At 36.3% G+C, this 16336-nt stretch overlaps 1 protein-coding gene across 2 annotated transcripts in view; it reads left to right on the top strand.

Annotated features, from left to right (window-relative positions):
• The first annotated feature begins 440 nt into the window (after window positions 1-440).
• Window positions 441-16336, top strand: part of MYBL1 (MYB proto-oncogene like 1) — a 33952-nt gene continuing 18056 nt past the window's right edge. For both annotated transcript variants that reach the window (XM_007448482.1, XM_007448481.1), the window contains exons 1-6: window positions 441-861; window positions 9482-9587; window positions 9934-10005; window positions 11456-11548; window positions 12930-13150; window positions 15188-15362. In XM_007448482.1, coding sequence (XP_007448544.1) covers window positions 842-861; window positions 9482-9587; window positions 9934-10005; window positions 11456-11548; window positions 12930-13150; window positions 15188-15362 — 687 coding nt within the window. In that variant the 5' untranslated portion in view covers window positions 441-841. The remainder of the gene's footprint in view (window positions 862-9481; window positions 9588-9933; window positions 10006-11455; window positions 11549-12929; window positions 13151-15187; window positions 15363-16336) is intronic.

Here is a 16336-nt window from a genome sequence, read left to right as displayed (position 1 = left end):
GCAGCGGGGACATACCCTGGCGGGACAGCTCAACCCTCAGGGACACCGTCCACTCACCCCGGGAAGTTTGGGCTCCCGCCGCCGCTTCCGGACACGCCTCTCCGCGAACCTGGAACTCGCTTTCCCAGCAGGCCCCGCGCTGCCCTCGACGTCCCGCCCCCTCGGGTGCGGCGCTCTGCGCGCTCCGGGTCCTGTCACTGCTGGACCCGCGAGCCTGGCCTGCGGCCCCACCCCCTGACTCCCAGCTCCTTCCCCGACTCCCGCGGGTTCCAGTCCCGGCTTCCAGCTCCCCAGCCCCGCCCGCAGTCGCGCGCGCTCTCCTTGCCCCGCCCTCGTCCCCCCGCGTGCGGCCGCCACAGCCAATAAGATTCGGGGCCGCGTGCGCAGATTCAAACGGCGGCTCTTGAGGGAGGCTGGGCGCGAGATTCGGCGGTGCGGACAAAACCCTGCAGGAGTCTGTGATCCCTGCAGGGCTGTTCGCTGCGGGGAGAGGGCGGGGGTCGGCGCCCGCTGCAGAGCCGCGCTGGGACAGCGGCGAGGAGGCTGAGAGGTGGCGGGAGGGGCCGGCGGAGGGCGGGAGCGCGCCTGCTGACATGTTGGGGGCATCCCTGACCGGGCCGGGCCGGGGCTAGGAGCGGCGCTACGGACCGGGGGCGGGTCGCGGTCCGCCCCTCAGTCCTGTCCTGCCCTGCCGGGGACGTGCGTTCCGTACTCGGTCGCCGCGGAGAGGGACCTCGGAGAGGGAAGCGGAGGGAGGGTCGGGGAGAAGGAGCATTAGCCTGAGGCTGGAGGAGGCTGAACTGCGTCCCCGCCCAGCCCGCGCCTATGCGGTACTTGAAGGATGGCGAAGAGGTCGCGCAGGTGGGTGACATCCCTTTCGCCCAGGCCCGTTGGCACAGTGTCGGCTCAGATTCCCTTTCCTTTCCCGCTGCTTCCGCACCAGGCCCTCCCCAGCCGGGGCAGAGGTTTTCTTCCCGCTGCTCCACAGCCGCTTCGGCCCGCTGGCCTCAGCGCAGCCGTGACGTGTGGAGTTGGGGACCAGTGTGTTTCAGACTCAGAAAGTGACTAACAGATGCCCAGGTTGCTCTTTTGAGTCGACTCTCCCTGCAGCGCACATCCAGACCCCCAAACGCTCACAGCCACTTCTTGGTGGGAGTTGGCAGGTAAGTCTGTGCGCTTTCAGGGAATACGCTCCGCAGATGAAAGTGGAAGTGTCCTGCCTGGACGACCTGAAAATGGTGTTCAGAGGGCCTCTTTTTCTCTGAATGACTGGGCCAGTTAAAAATAGGAACTTTGTGATAAACCTGGGTGGGGACCCCTCTGCCGTCTTTGCTCCCTTGAAAGGTGTGGAAGTCCTCTGAGGAATAGCTGAGGAGAGAGGACCTTTTTTGATGTTTACTGTAATTACCATACCCATGTTCTCAGCTTTATGTATGTATATTTAATATCTTCTACTGGGAAGGTGCCACACTGTTACCACCGGTAGCTTGATCTTAAAATAAAACAATGTGTTTGAGTCACTTAATATTTTGTGTGTCTCTTGGGCTCTGACTGTGCCTAAGCGTTGCAAAGAGGTAGGGCATGTTTTTCTGGAAAACTTGCTAGGATGAATTTACGCTTCTCATTTTTATTTATGTCATTATAGTAGCTACTCCTAAATTGTGTGTAGGAGTTACTTAGATGACAAAAAACTACAGTATCTTTTAGTTGTCAGTATTATTAAATAAACATGAAAAGATGTTTGACAGGATTTCCAAATGGCTTTATTTATCTAGATCCACAGCCTCAAAGTCTCAACTGGAGGTGTATTTCCCAAGTTGAAATTTAGTACTAGCTTCATTCACTGCAGATTACTGTTAAAAATTGGCAATAAGTACACATAGTATTTGTTGCTCTTCGTTTATTAAGCATCTGCAGCATGTAAGGTATCTTTTGCAGAAATCAGCATAGAATGTAGTTAAGTCTTTGTTAGATTATTACTTTGTAGCAACTACAGAATAGATCAAACTCAAAATAGATCAAATAGAACAAATGTATACACACACACACACACACACACACACACTTCTCTAGAAGAGGGTTTTCAACCTAGGCACTTGATATTTTGGATCAGATAATTCTTTGTATTGGGAAGGCGGGGTGGGAGGGGTACTGTCCTGTGCTTTGTAGAATGTCTAGCAGCATCCCTGGCCTCTACCCGGTGGATGCCAGTAACACCCCATTTCCCCCAGGTGTGACGATCAAAAATGTCTCCAGACATTACCAAATGTCTGTTGGGGGCCAGAATCACCCAAGTGAGAATTATTACTCTAGAACATCAAGGACCTGACTGACTTCTCAGTCTTCAGAAAAGATAGATATTAAAATCTCCTGTAACTATAATTACTGACGTATTGATTTAGGCCCTTTCTTTTGAAGTTTTAAATATACCTTCATTAAGCAAGGTGACAAGTGAATATTGTCAAGTCAATAACAGGAGTTAGTTTATATTCAATGTGTGGCATTATCTACTTATCAGTATTGATGTTAATCTTATTTGAAACAGTTTCTTAGCTAATTCTGTCATTAGCAGTTAGTTATGGTTAGACATGGATGCTTGAATGTCAGAACCCTGCCTTCTCCAGTTAGTTTTTCTGTCCATAATTTGCATATGCTTCATAATAATAGGCTAAGAAAGAAGTGATTTAATGATTAATTTGCCTGTATAAGTTGTTTTATTGACAATACTGTGAGCTTTGAGATCTAAACATTAATTGCACTGTTGACTTTTATTCCTGTCAACTGTATAAATTAATTGAAATGTATTGCAGAATGATTGAAAGAGTCATAAGTCTGGACTAGTTCAATGTGGTGGGGTGAAGCTACACTCCCTATGGGAGTATACAGGTAGAAGACGTGATGAGGAATTATCATCTCTGAATGGTGTATTTCTTAGGGTCTTCATACTTGAATGTTTTGTGCTCTAACTTATATTTCTTGTATATGTAAATATGACTTAATCTTAGAAAATAATAGGATGTGAAATGTTTTGAAGGATAAATAATCTATTTATTGGGCAAAGTCTAGTCTCATGCCTTTAACTAAATATCTTAATAATAAATATGAACCTAATTTATAGTTGAATGAAAAAGGACATAATTCAATCACTTTAAAATCTCCACTATACAACCACTTAAGTATTTGATTGAAAACTATACTTTGCTGTGTAAAAGTTTTGCATAAAACTACAGGCATAAATCCTGTAATAACCTCTCCTGTATGATCTGAAAAAAAAAGGAGTAAAAAATGTTACCTCAGGTTTAAACAACTGAAGGATGTTAGCTCTTTTGATCTTTAAGATAGCTATAGTATCTCTGATCTGGATTTACATAAAGGAAAAGGTTTATTTGGTGTTGTGACTTTAAATAGTTTTTAGATCCCACTGGGGGTTTTAATGACATAATTTACAGGCAATACTAAAATTGGTATATCTGTTATTAGCATGTATTTAATTTTTAACCATATTTATGTATTAAGTAATTAATTTTAGGTTTTAAAAGCCAGTTCCACTCCTAAAAATAAGCTTTAAAAAGTGTCATTTAGATGCTAGAAGGCCTGTTTAAGTAGGAACAGATTCAGGTATTTACAGTTGAGATGACTGGTGACTATACTAAACTGGGAAGACAAAAGCCAGCTCTTTAGGTATGTGGTATGTGTGTTGTAGAAAGCAATTTTACTGTGTTGTTTCTAGTGAGATGGGTGTTGTGGGTGAAGAATACTGAAATATGAGAACTGATTTTTAAATCAACTTTGTAATTAGCAGTATTGTTTGGGGAAAGCAAGTAAACTCTATAGCCCTGTTTTTTGTCTGTTAATATAAGGGGTTTGGATTTTGTGGTCTATAAGGTACCATCTAGCTTTAATATAGTTCCTATTTTGAACTTTTTGTAATCATCTTTCCTCATATTCCTAATGGAATAAAATAGAAATGTTCTCGCATTGTTTTTGTTTATGGATAGCTAGGTAGAAATCCCTTCAGTATTTATTTCATTATTGCTATTAATGGTCAAATAAAGTCGAATTTGTCTTACTATAATGATGCTAGTTTGCAGTCCAGATTTGGGAATAAAATATTCATGTATGCAGTACATCGTATTAACCACTGGGTGGCCTGATTTCACTTTATTAAATCAAACTGGTAAATTTTCATCCCTTGAATTCGACTGAATTTTAAAAAATTCAGTTATTCTGTCAAGACAGTATAATAAAGATGTATTTTTTGATTATGATAAAAATATTCAGACTTGATGCAGTTTGATTTAAAATATTATCAAGTTGAAGTGATTTTACTGGTGCAAATTTTATAGAACTACTCGTATTTCTCTAATTCAAATCAGTTTCTATTCAAATAAAAATAAATTTAAAAAAAATTTCAAATTCTTCCTTTGGCACACCACGTTTTACTCTTTTTTAGGTGGAATAATTGATGTCCTTTAAAACTGAACTTCTCTCGAATGTTTTATCTTAATATTGCCAAGTGTGAATAGTTTGTGTATTATTTCACAGGGAAAGTTACGACTATCACATCCTGTTAGCTTACACCCCAGTGTAGAATTACTCTTAACCATTTTCCTGGCCTAATGAGTCATAGTATTTTTGTGTGTGTGCATATGCTCTTCATTTTGCAGTTTCAAAATCACCCTAATCACTTTGTTCATTTATAATCTACAAAAGATTTTGAATATGGTACTTAGGTTATGCATTAGACAGTTACAGAATAAATATTTTATTTGACTTAAAAAATAAAACTGGCAGAATGATTCTGGAAACCAAGTCCTGAATGGAGATTCAAAGACCAAATTCCTCTTCGGTTTTTGCTTTGTGACTGGAGAAATAATTTCACTTATTTTTACTGTCTTCTAGATTAGTCACCCTAGGCTAAAAATGGTTTATCTATTTACAGATAGATAGTAGGAAGTTGATTTTTTAATTATTAGATATTACCAGCATTGATAGCTACAATACAGAAATACTAAAAAATGAAGTAGAAAGCAGAAAAATAAAACAACAAATAAAGAAAATAAAATAATGATTTGTTTTGATGGTGTCTAACCATTTTTAAGCAATGGGACTTTTTCATTGTTAAATGGTGAAAGTAGAATATTGGTGAAGTTATTTGTGGGGTTTTATCTCTTCCCGTTTTTCTTCGCAAATTGTAGGCATTCTCAGGCAGCTTTTTTTTTTTTTTTTGGTACGCGGGCCTCTCACTGTTGTGGCCTCTCCCGTTGCGGAGCACAGGCTCCGGACGCGCAGGCTCAGCGGCCACGGCTCACGGGCCCAGCCCCTCCGCGGCATGTGGGATCTTCCCGGACCCGGGCACGACCCCCTCCTGCATCGGCAGGCGGTCTCTCAACCACTGCGCCACCAGGGAAGCCCCTCAGGCAGCTTTATGTTTTAGCTAGTGATGAGTTTCTAGGATCTTCTTCTGTCACGCTTACTTGAAAGTTTTATCATCCTTTCAACAATTACTTAAATAATATAGAAATAACTTAATGCTAAAACTAAGAAGTAGTTAGGTAGATAGATTCTAGGGAAGTCCCAGTGGCAGAGAGATGGATTCTAAGAATTCTACTTTAATCCTCCCTCACACTCAACCACTCAAAAAACCCAGCTTCCTGAACATGATGGCCATACTGATGCAAGACAGAGAATGAAACCTCTTGTAGAAATAGAAATTTCTCACAAATCAAGTATGTGGTTAAAAAATAAGGCAGGTTTTTAAAGTTAAAATGAACACGTTTTCAGGAATATTACTCCTTGGAAACTAGTCTTTTGACCAAAATAACATTTTTGCACTCATATCTTTAACTTAACATATTTTGATAAGAATACTGATAAGGTGAATTTTGTACAGATTAGATGTGATGTAGATATTTTTGTGAATACTCAAAGTTTACATGGGTGAGTCCCCAAATTAGAAATTGTTTTCAAATAACCTAATTTTTAAAGCAATCTCAAACATGCTGTTATGGAAGGTGTTGGGGTCTGAGTGGAGGGAAGAAGAGACAGGAACCTGTAAAAAGCATGACTGAGGGCTGTTTGGGATGACAGGAAGTGATAATGTTGCAGGGGACAGTTCTAGGAAAGGTTAGGCAATATTAGTAGACAACCCAAAGAACCCCTTCTGTACTGAATATTTTTTTTATGTTTGTTTCAGCAGGTTATGCTTAAAATTCTACCACTTGGAGGTGCATTTGAATTTTGAAAGTTCTTTTTAATAAATGGGAATGCTTTTTATCTCCTCTTAGAGATATTTGCATTGTTTAAAAAAAAGTTTTCTTTCTCATGTCAACTTGAGATCAGCTGTATTAAGGGAGGTAAAAGTTTTGACTGGGTTGGGAAGGAGTGAGGTAATTTTGGAATACAGAATACTTGGAGGAGGTGAAAGAGTAAGCAAGATCATTCAGTAATTTTACAAATGTTTGAATGGCAGGTACTGTGCTTGATGAAGAGAGGTGAACGTATTAGACATGGTCTTTGTACTCCTGAGTTTACAATTTGGTTGGGAAGGTTGGCAAGTGTGATAGCATTGAGAAGGATGGGTAAGTTCCATGAGTGCGTACAGTGGACAGCAAGCTTCAGTATGGTGCTTTATCTGGTTTACTAGCCTTCTTAGAAATTTATGAAGTCATTGGATCCTGAACCATCTCCAATTTAACAGTTTAATCGTGGCTAATCAAGTGATATTTCTGATAGCTGAAGATGGCTGCAAATAACAGGTATTTAATTAAACCTGTGCTTTTATTTTCAGCATAGTTTAACAAAACAATCATATATGGAAATAGGACTGGCAGATTATTAAAATAGACATTGGCTTTAGGGGAGAAAGTATTAGAATACAGAAGTGCATTAAACTAAAGAAGCAGTTAGGTGTCATAGGTAGGTGGGTGGGGGATTTTGGTGTCTTGTTTGGTTGGATAAGAATAATTTTGGTCCTAATGGAATTGACAAATCAAGGGAAATTAGAAGTTCTGCAAAGGATCTGTAAACAGTATATATTAAATCTAGACCTTCATTTTCCACAATGTCTGGTACTTAGAAACGTAAATATTAGCTCATGTTATTTTCAGATGCTCGTAACTTTATTCAGTCCATTGACTACTCAAAATCCTCTAATTCAGTTTATCATAAAGACCTGCCCTCTTTTCTGGGGTTTTGTGCTCTCATGGCTTCAACTGTTCTCTGTGTGCTGGTGATTGCCAAAACTGTATGTCTACCCTAAACCTGTTACCTGAGCAGAAGATCCATGTGCCCAGTTGTCTTCTAGATCGGCTCTGACTAGTAGGAGAGCCATTAGTCACATGTGGCTGTTGAGCTCTTGATATGTGGCTAGTCTGAATTGCTATGTACTTCTAATTTTATTTTATTAAAATTTTTTTTTAAATTTAATTTAATTTTTATTTTTCTGATTCGCTCTGTTGTAGCTGGGATTTCACTTTGTTGCTCCTGGGCTCTTTCTGTCAGCTTCATCTTCCTGTTTTTTTTCTCTTTCTCTTTTGCCTTTGGCACTCTCTTCCCTCCTGGACAATGCCACACCAGATTTTGAAGACTTAAGTAAGAAGAAAAGAATGTTAAAGATTTTGTGATTATGTTGATTACATGTTGAATTGACAATTAAAAAATATATTGGGTTAAATATTATTTATTTTTAAAATTAATTTCACCTGTTTCTATTTTTTTTAAATGTGACGACTAAGAAATTACATATGTGGCTTGCATTACATTTCTATGGGACAGTGCTGTTCTGGATATATCCAGTATCCACCTGTATATTTCTCAAGTGCCTTGAAATCAGTCCAAATTGCTTACTCTCCTCATTCCCTTCTACCTCCCAAAGTTCTGTTTCTCCTTCTATTCCGTATCTCAGTGGATAGCTCTATTTATACTCCCAAAGCCAGAAATTTTGGAGTCGTCCTTGAATCTTCCTCCCATGTCCTCAGATTCATCAGATGAAAAATCCTTTTGTTTCTACCTTTCTCATATCTCAGTTTTATGTGCTTCTTTCTATAACTACTATCACGACCTTAGTTGGTTTATTCTTTTATGGTTTCTTGATTTTTGTCACATTTAGATTTCTTCTACTCAAGGATGTAAAAAGTAGAATTCAACCCTATTATAGTACTATTATGTTTTCATTTTTTTAAGTGTAAAATATTTGCTTCATCTGAAGTTTTTATTTTAAAGTAAGACTTTAGCTTTATTTTTTAAGATAGCTACCCAGTGTCTTACCCTTCATTGAAAAGTCCATCTTTACCCCACTGATTGATATGTTACAATTTACCAAATTCCCATACGAGTTTTGTGTTTTGCCTGAATGTTCTATTCTGTTCCATTGATTTGAGTATCTGCACATGTGTCAGTACCATTCTGTTTTATTTATTGTTTCTCTACAGTATATTCTGATATTGGGTAGTGCTAATTCTCTCTCTCCTTTTTTAGAACTTTTTTGGCTATTACTGCCTGTTTATTTTTCCATATGAACTGTAGAATCAGCTTGTCTAAGTTCCTCTGAAAATCTATTGGTATTTTTATTCATTTAATCTAAATTTATGAATTAATTTACAGAGAATGGACATCTATAATATTGTTTGCCTTTCCAAGAATGTGCTCTGAATGTTTTTTCATTTGTTCTTCTGTGTCTCATAATAGTGTTTCATTGTTTACTATAACTTGATCTGTATACTCAAATTATTTCTACATATTTTAACTTTTTTTGTTGGTGTTGTAAATCGCTCATTTCTTCCATTGTGTCTTTTAACTGACTGTGTTTTGTATTTTACCATTATCGTTGCCAGGGCCTAATAATTTCTTACTTGGGGTATTGTGAAAGATTACCAACTGGTCTTCCTTCCTCCATCTCTCCACATTCCTGCCAGTGACTTTTGCTGAAACACAAGATACATGTCTTTTACTCCCTTACTTAAATTCCTTTAACTCTTTAGGTTAAAGGTCAAATAAAGAATAAAGGTCAAACTCCTTAGCATGACATAAAGGTTATCACTTGGCCTCTGCTGACATATCTAGCTTCATTCCTCTGTGTCAGTAAGAACTACAGCTCCTCTCCATTGTATGACTCTTAATTTTTTTTATACTTTGAATAATCTCGTTGGACATATGTCTGCTAGTCTGAGTGGCTTCTTTTTGTCGTAACTGTGTATTCAGATTCAGTGACTGAATTCACATCTTTAAATAAAATTTTTTTTTTTTTTTTGCGGTACGTGGGCCTCTCACCGCTGTGGCCTCTCCCGTTGCGGAGCACAGGCTCCGGACACGCAGGCTCAGCGGCCATGGCTCACGGGCCCAGCCGCTCCGCAGCATGTGGGATCTTCCTGGACCGGGGCACGAACCCATGTCCCCTGCATCGGCAGGCGGACTCTCAACCACTGTGCCACCAGGGAAGCCCTAAGTAAAATTCTTGATTTCACAATTGTGTTCTTTTCAGTGAGGATGAGGATGATGACCTTCAGTATGCTGATCATGATTATGAAGTCCCGCAACAAAAAGCGTTGAAGAAACTCTGGAATAGAGTAAAATGGACAAGAGATGAGGTAATTATGTGATAAGGCTTACTAATTCCATGCTCGTATTTAATGATTAATAATATATACTATCGCAAAAAATATATATATATATATACTAAAGATATTTAGAAACAAAACATGAGAAAAGTTATCCATCAACTAACTTGCACATTATTTTTCTTCAACCATACATGAATAGTGGGTTGATATTGAGACTGACAGAATCCGTTTAGTAAATGGGAGAACTTGTGTTATAATGGCTTCAGTCCTTCTAAAAATGGCCACCAGATATGACATGGAAGAATTGGAGAGTATCTATATTCAGGAATAGGGTGAGGGAGAACTTTCTAATTTTTCATACCTGTTTTAATAGGATGATAAGTTAAAGAAGTTGGTTGAACAACATGGAACTGATGATTGGACTCTAATTGCTAGTCATCTTCAAGTAAGTGAAACATTATCTTATATTGCTGACATGAATGATTTAGGCCATGGGGTTACATTTGCTATTTTTCAGAAATGTGTCTACATTATTTTAGATTTAGATTTCCTTCCTAAAAACATCTCTTTTGTTCTGTTCTTCCTACAGTTGGAAGCTTATAAAGTCTGATTTTCTAGTAATTAGTTTATCCAGGGATCTAAAAATTAATAATTTTAAACAAAAATGATACGAAGTTTGGGTAGGGCTTTATAAATATTTGCTGATAAATGTTAAAACATTTTGAGAGAAGTTAAATATATTGAAGTATTTTGGTAGCTAATTAATAAAACCAGAAAAAGCTACGTTGATGTGAGAATTAGAAGTAACATATAGGATGTTTGGCACAGTTCCTGACATTTAGCACATGTTCAATAAATGGAAGCTAAATTAGAAAAGCTATTTACATTAGCTTTATCAGTTTAATTTCAATGGTATAACAGCAAATGAAGTGAACAGAGAAATGCTACAAGGCTATACAGGAACAGCCTGATTATTTTGAAAAATTGATAACCTTAAAATGGATCAGCATTGATGTACAGAAGCTGTAAATGAAGAAGCTCAGTTTGAATAAAAATAAGTCCACTAGGCACCAGGACAGAGCCATTGGTAAACAAAGTATTTGTATTTATATGCTTCTAAATTATCTGTAATCCTGTATATGAACTAGTATCTTTGGAAACTGAATCACTAATGAAAAGTTAAGTGTTATTATTATTATCCTTGTAATACATAGGAGTTACTAGGTTGTGACTTGACTAAAATAAGGCTACACTTATGAATCATTTTTGGAGTTTGGGATGTTTCTACATAAGGTTTTATCCTGGTAAATTCATTTTCCTTTTGAACTTCAACACTTAAATAATTTAACTGGTATAACTGGTATATAATGCACATCTTCTATCTAGGTATATTTAGTTTTTACTTGATAACTTGGAGGTTGTCATTTATAAACATCCTTTAAATACCATGAGTGGTCTAATAATGCCTTTCAGGATTTTTTAATTTTCTAGAGTTATGTACTGCTATACTGTATGAATCTAGACTGCTGTGCTGTTTGAGTTCGTATGTCTGCTTTGTATAGTTGTCTGTTTACTCCCTTTTATTCATCAGTACATTTCTTTATGGCAGTATCTGTGTTGTAGCTTTGCTTTTTGCTGTTATAAGGCAGAGTATAGAGATACATAATTTAACTTCAAATATATATTGTCTATTTATAGTCTAAGCAATGCTGACAGCTTTAATTAAAAATGAATTGGGGCACAGGCATGTAAAATAAATACTACATTTTTAAAGAATGCTATTGAATGCATTATTCTTGAAAAACTTTCTTCTTAAGGTTGTGAGATATAAGTTTGGGCTGACTTGCTTTCTGGAAGACAATTGTTCAATAACAAAATCATCTGAATTCTTTCAGAATCGTTCTGATTTTCAGTGTCAGCATCGGTGGCAGAAAGTTTTAAATCCAGAATTGATAAAGGGTCCCTGGACTAAAGAGGAAGATCAGAGGGTAACATGTTCATATTCTTTATTTTCACTGTGTAGGTGGACTTGCTTTTTTTCTTCCTAATACATTGGTTTTTTGTCACATAAATACATGTTTAAATCACTTTGATTTGTTCTCTGAGTTACTGCTTGCATAAGAATTGAAACTTGAGTATCTTGAAATGTAGTTTTTTCAGAACTGAGTCAAACCAAATATAATATATATAGCCTTTGCTGTCTGAAAGTTTGGTTTGCAGAAGGAAAAATACTATCAGCTTAGTCACCTTCTTTAGAGCTTAGGTTAGCAACATTTAGGATATAATTTCTTGTTGAAAATTGAGTTAGCATTTTAAAAACAATTTAATTTTATTCCTATTTTATCTGAAAATGTGAGGTGTAAGGAAGTCATTCTTAACTTTCCCTCTTGACCTGTAATGAACCCCCAAATAAGATAGATATCAGAGCATCATGTTCCCAAAGAGTTGGATGATTCAAAAACCAAGGTAATTCTTTGTGTTATGAAAGTGTGAGAAGAATGGGAGAGTTGCTGTCCTCTACTGAGAACTGCTCTTTAGTTCATGCTCTTTATGGCATAAATGTTGTTAATGTAGTTGGGAAATTAGAGTATTCTTACTGCCACTCAAAGTAAAAAAAAAAACCAACAAAAAACAAAACAAAACAAACAAAAAAACCCCAAACTTCACTAGGCTCAGAACTGATCTGATTTATTTGATGGCCAATGATAAGTTTTAAAATGTATGATTTGTATCCTTTCAGTTTGAGAAAGGAAGAAATGAAAAGACAGTAACTGTAGATCCTTCCTGCTTCCATAATGATTTATTAGGCTTTCAGCTGAAGCTTTAAAAAAAAAAAAAGTATGAGTAGAAAATGCTTAAGTCTCAGCGTTTTTACTGTTATTTCATATTAATGTATGAAACAATTTAACTTACAAGTCACTTTAATTAACAACTTGTATTTTAGATAAGTTTGGAATCAATTTTTGAACTTGGCAAATACTGAAGGAATAGTTACTAGTAAAATTGTTTTTTTAAGTTGTAGTTGTGGTTTGGATTTAATGCATTAAAAATGGCATTCTTGAGTTATATTTTAAAATTCTGTGAAGGTAGTGCTTTTTTAAAATTGAGATATAATTATATATTAGTTTCAGATGTACAAAATAATGTATATATTGCAAAATGATCATGTCAAGTTAATATCTATCCCCATATGTAGTAAAAATTTTTTTTCTTGTGATGAGAACTTTTAAGATCTACTCTCTTAGCAGCTTTCACATATGCAATACAGTATTACTAGCTGTAGCCACTATGCTCTACATTATACCCCCATGACTTATTTATTTTAAAAAAAAGGTAATGCTTTTTTAAACTTTGCTTTCTGTTTCTTAGGTTATTGAATTAGTTCAGAAATATGGGCCAAAAAGATGGTCTTTAATTGCAAAACATTTAAAAGGAAGAATAGGCAAGCAGTGTAGAGAAAGATGGCATAATCATCTGAATCCTGAGGTAAAGAAATCTTCCTGGACAGAAGAGGAGGACAGGATTATCTATGAAGCACATAAGCGGCTGGGAAATCGTTGGGCAGAAATTGCCAAACTACTTCCTGGAAGGTACTTATATAAATGTATATACATTTTTCATTTTTACTTAAACTTGATCTTTATTATGTTACTATTAAATATATTTATAAGTACCCCATGACTTTTATTTATAATTAAAATTTAGACTGCAGAATACAAGCAACCCTTTGTGTTATTTGTAATATCAGTACATTTTGTGGTAAGGGATATAATTACTTTTTTAATGAAATATTTTATAGTGGTAATTTGTGCAGCAAAATGATGGACCTTTAGATTATGTGAACGTTTAATTCACTCCCCAAATTGTGTTTACACATCAGTGCCATTTAAGCAACCTTCTTTATACAAACTAAGTTGGAGTGGAATCTGAGTTGAAGAGATTTCTTTCATATTGGATTCTGTGTATAAGACCAGAGAATAACAAATACACTGGCTGAAAAAAATTGTTATGAAAGTACATTAGAGAAAATTCAATTCTTAATTAATTATGGTATCATTCAGCTCATGAGTAGTGTGTATATATCCATGTGGCTAAAATATAGCGCTTCCCTCGGGGGCACTGATGTGCTAAGTACACTATACATGGCACTGGTTCAAATGTTTCCTAGCTGTCTGTAGTACAGTAGACCAACAATCTTGGGAAAATCCATACATCACTCGGAAGATACGCACTTGTTTTTTATTGCTGTAATCTCTGTATAGTACTTAATAGTTTATAAAATGCTTTTTACATATATTCTTTTTTTTCTTTTTTTTTTAGAGAAAGAAAACACTTTTACTGTTGAATAAACATTAAATCAGAATGTGATGCCCATCATAGGCAATCTGATAAGAGATTGCAAAAAAACGGAGAGAAATCCCACCTTTCACCCACATAGCCAAGCAGATACCACCCATTACATACAGGTTCTCAAGATAAACAATAACTAGTCCTTAAGTCAGAAGACTTGACAGCACCAGTTTATTTCACATAGTTCATCCTATTGTACACTTACCTAGCAATTGGAGTGGCCATCTGTGTTAGTTACTTGGCTTTATATAAAGGAAAAACAAACTTCTCATATCTTTTTTAGAAAGTAGTTTTACAACTTGGAGCCAGGTCAGCTAAAGTTGGGCTCCTACCCTCCTGCTGAAACTTGGAGATAGCGTGTTATATTCTATATATTCTAAATTAATCTTCATATACTTGTGAAATATGCAGAGCAAACATTGCTGTCTTTGTTTTATAGATAAGGAAATTGAAGCATAGTGTTAAGTTTTTTTATCCAAGTTACTGAACCTGGTCTAGGAACTTCTGATGTTTTCAGTCTTTGGTATATCTTTTTACTGTCCATAGAACCTAGCTTAGTGCTTAGCATAAAGTAGATTCTCAGTAAATGTTTATGTATTTTTAAAAATTTATATTACAAGTAGCTGTAGGTTGAAGACTTCCATTTTTACAAGGGGAACTTAGGTAAAAGGGGAGCCAATGAACTCTTTCTTTCATAGGTATTTTGTTGTAAGAAGTGAAAAAGAATACTGGGATTCTGTATTTTGTGGTTTGCATTTTATGACCATGTTTGATCTTGGCTTTAGGGCTTTTGCCCTCACTATGCCCTTTGCCTGGAATGCTCTTTTTTTTTTTTTTTTTTCTGTTCTTGTATAGCTGGTTCATTCTTGTCATTCAGATCTTAGCTTCACTGTAACCTCACAGAGGACTTCCTGGACCACCTAATCAAAAGTACTATAGTTACTCACTTTTCTTATCCTACTTTAAATGATCTGCATTGCACTATTTCTCTTATTATTTATTTTTTTGTTTTTCTCTTCTTTCCTCCTTCCCTGCCCCCATGCTTCCAGTGCGAATGTAAAGCCCCATGAGAGCTGAGACTTTCTTTATCTTATTCACTGCTCTATCTCCAGTGTTTAGACCTTTATCTGACATAGAGACATACAGTTTATTTTTTGAATTAAAAAAAGTGTCTCATTTCACCAGTTGTAAAAATTTGTTTTAAGTACTTCGTATACTTTATACAGTGTTAACATTTATGGAATCCTCTTTTTCTTTTTAAATATATACTTTCTTAGGACTGATAACTCTATCAAAAATCATTGGAATTCTACCATGCGAAGAAAAGTGGAGCAGGAAGGCTACTTACAAGATGGAGTAAAATCAGAACGATCTTCATCTAAACTTCAACAGAAACCTTGTGCGACTATGGACCATTTGCAAACCCAGAATCAGTTTTACATACCTGTTCAGGCACATATTTTTAATACCTTTATTATTTAAAAAATATCTTTAGTTGCTATATTTCTTTAGTTTCTTTAGGGAAGGTGTTTAGTTTCTTAATAAGACAAAAACAACATATATTAAGAGGAATAGACATTTAAATTTCCAAACTGAAGAACTATGCCATGACTAGCTGTTAAACCATTAGTGGAAGTTTATCTCTACTTGTTTTGATTGATAAATATTTTGAGAACAAACTCATTAAAATATTTCCTTTTATATATAATTTTTACATTATCTAGTTAAGAAACTTAGTATGTACATTTCCTAATACTATCATTCTTTGAATCTTCATGATTCAAAGCTAATGATCATTTGTGCTTTAATAGTGATTGTAGTTTACTTTTTAAAAAAAATTTGTGTAATTGTAGTATTGCTTACCTCTAAGAGGTAAGTGTATATAAAATTGTTTAGAGGAGAAGATAGTCAAAAATCATTCAAGCCATCATTTTGGAGTGTGTGGTAAATAATTGGTTCTTTGATGGCATTCAGCTTTGCTTTCCCCTCATCACTCAACTGACTGAGTGACTTCAGCCTTTGTTTAGACAGGTTCATTGGAGATGACCCACGTTCATCATAGGGCAAGCTCTGTTTTCCTTACAATGCATTTTCCTACCTGCAAGAAATTAGGAGTTTTCATAAGATTTGTTTTACGTTTTCCCGTCTATTTGTCTGTCATGCCATTTTTCATGTTGAGCAGTTCTTGGTTCTTGTCACATAAAATGTGACAAGATAAAGTATCTACCAAAAGATAAAATTTGGCTAGTTGTTAACAATCTGTGCTTAGTATGCCACAGATTTGATTTTATTCCACTAAGTGGACATTATTTTTTTAGACATAATTTCAAAAGAATCACTTAAGAAAGGTAGTGAGACCTTAATTTACAAATAGGAAAACACGTAAAGACAGTACAGTTATCTGCTGATACTCAGCACCTTAAGGT

This window comes from Lipotes vexillifer, unplaced genomic scaffold, assembly GCF_000442215.2.
Source record: "Lipotes vexillifer unplaced genomic scaffold, Lipotes_vexillifer_v1.1 scaffold815, whole genome shotgun sequence".
Classification (NCBI taxonomy): domain Eukaryota; kingdom Metazoa; phylum Chordata; class Mammalia; order Artiodactyla; family Lipotidae; genus Lipotes; species Lipotes vexillifer.
This window is presented reverse-complemented; position numbering and strand designations above follow the sequence as displayed.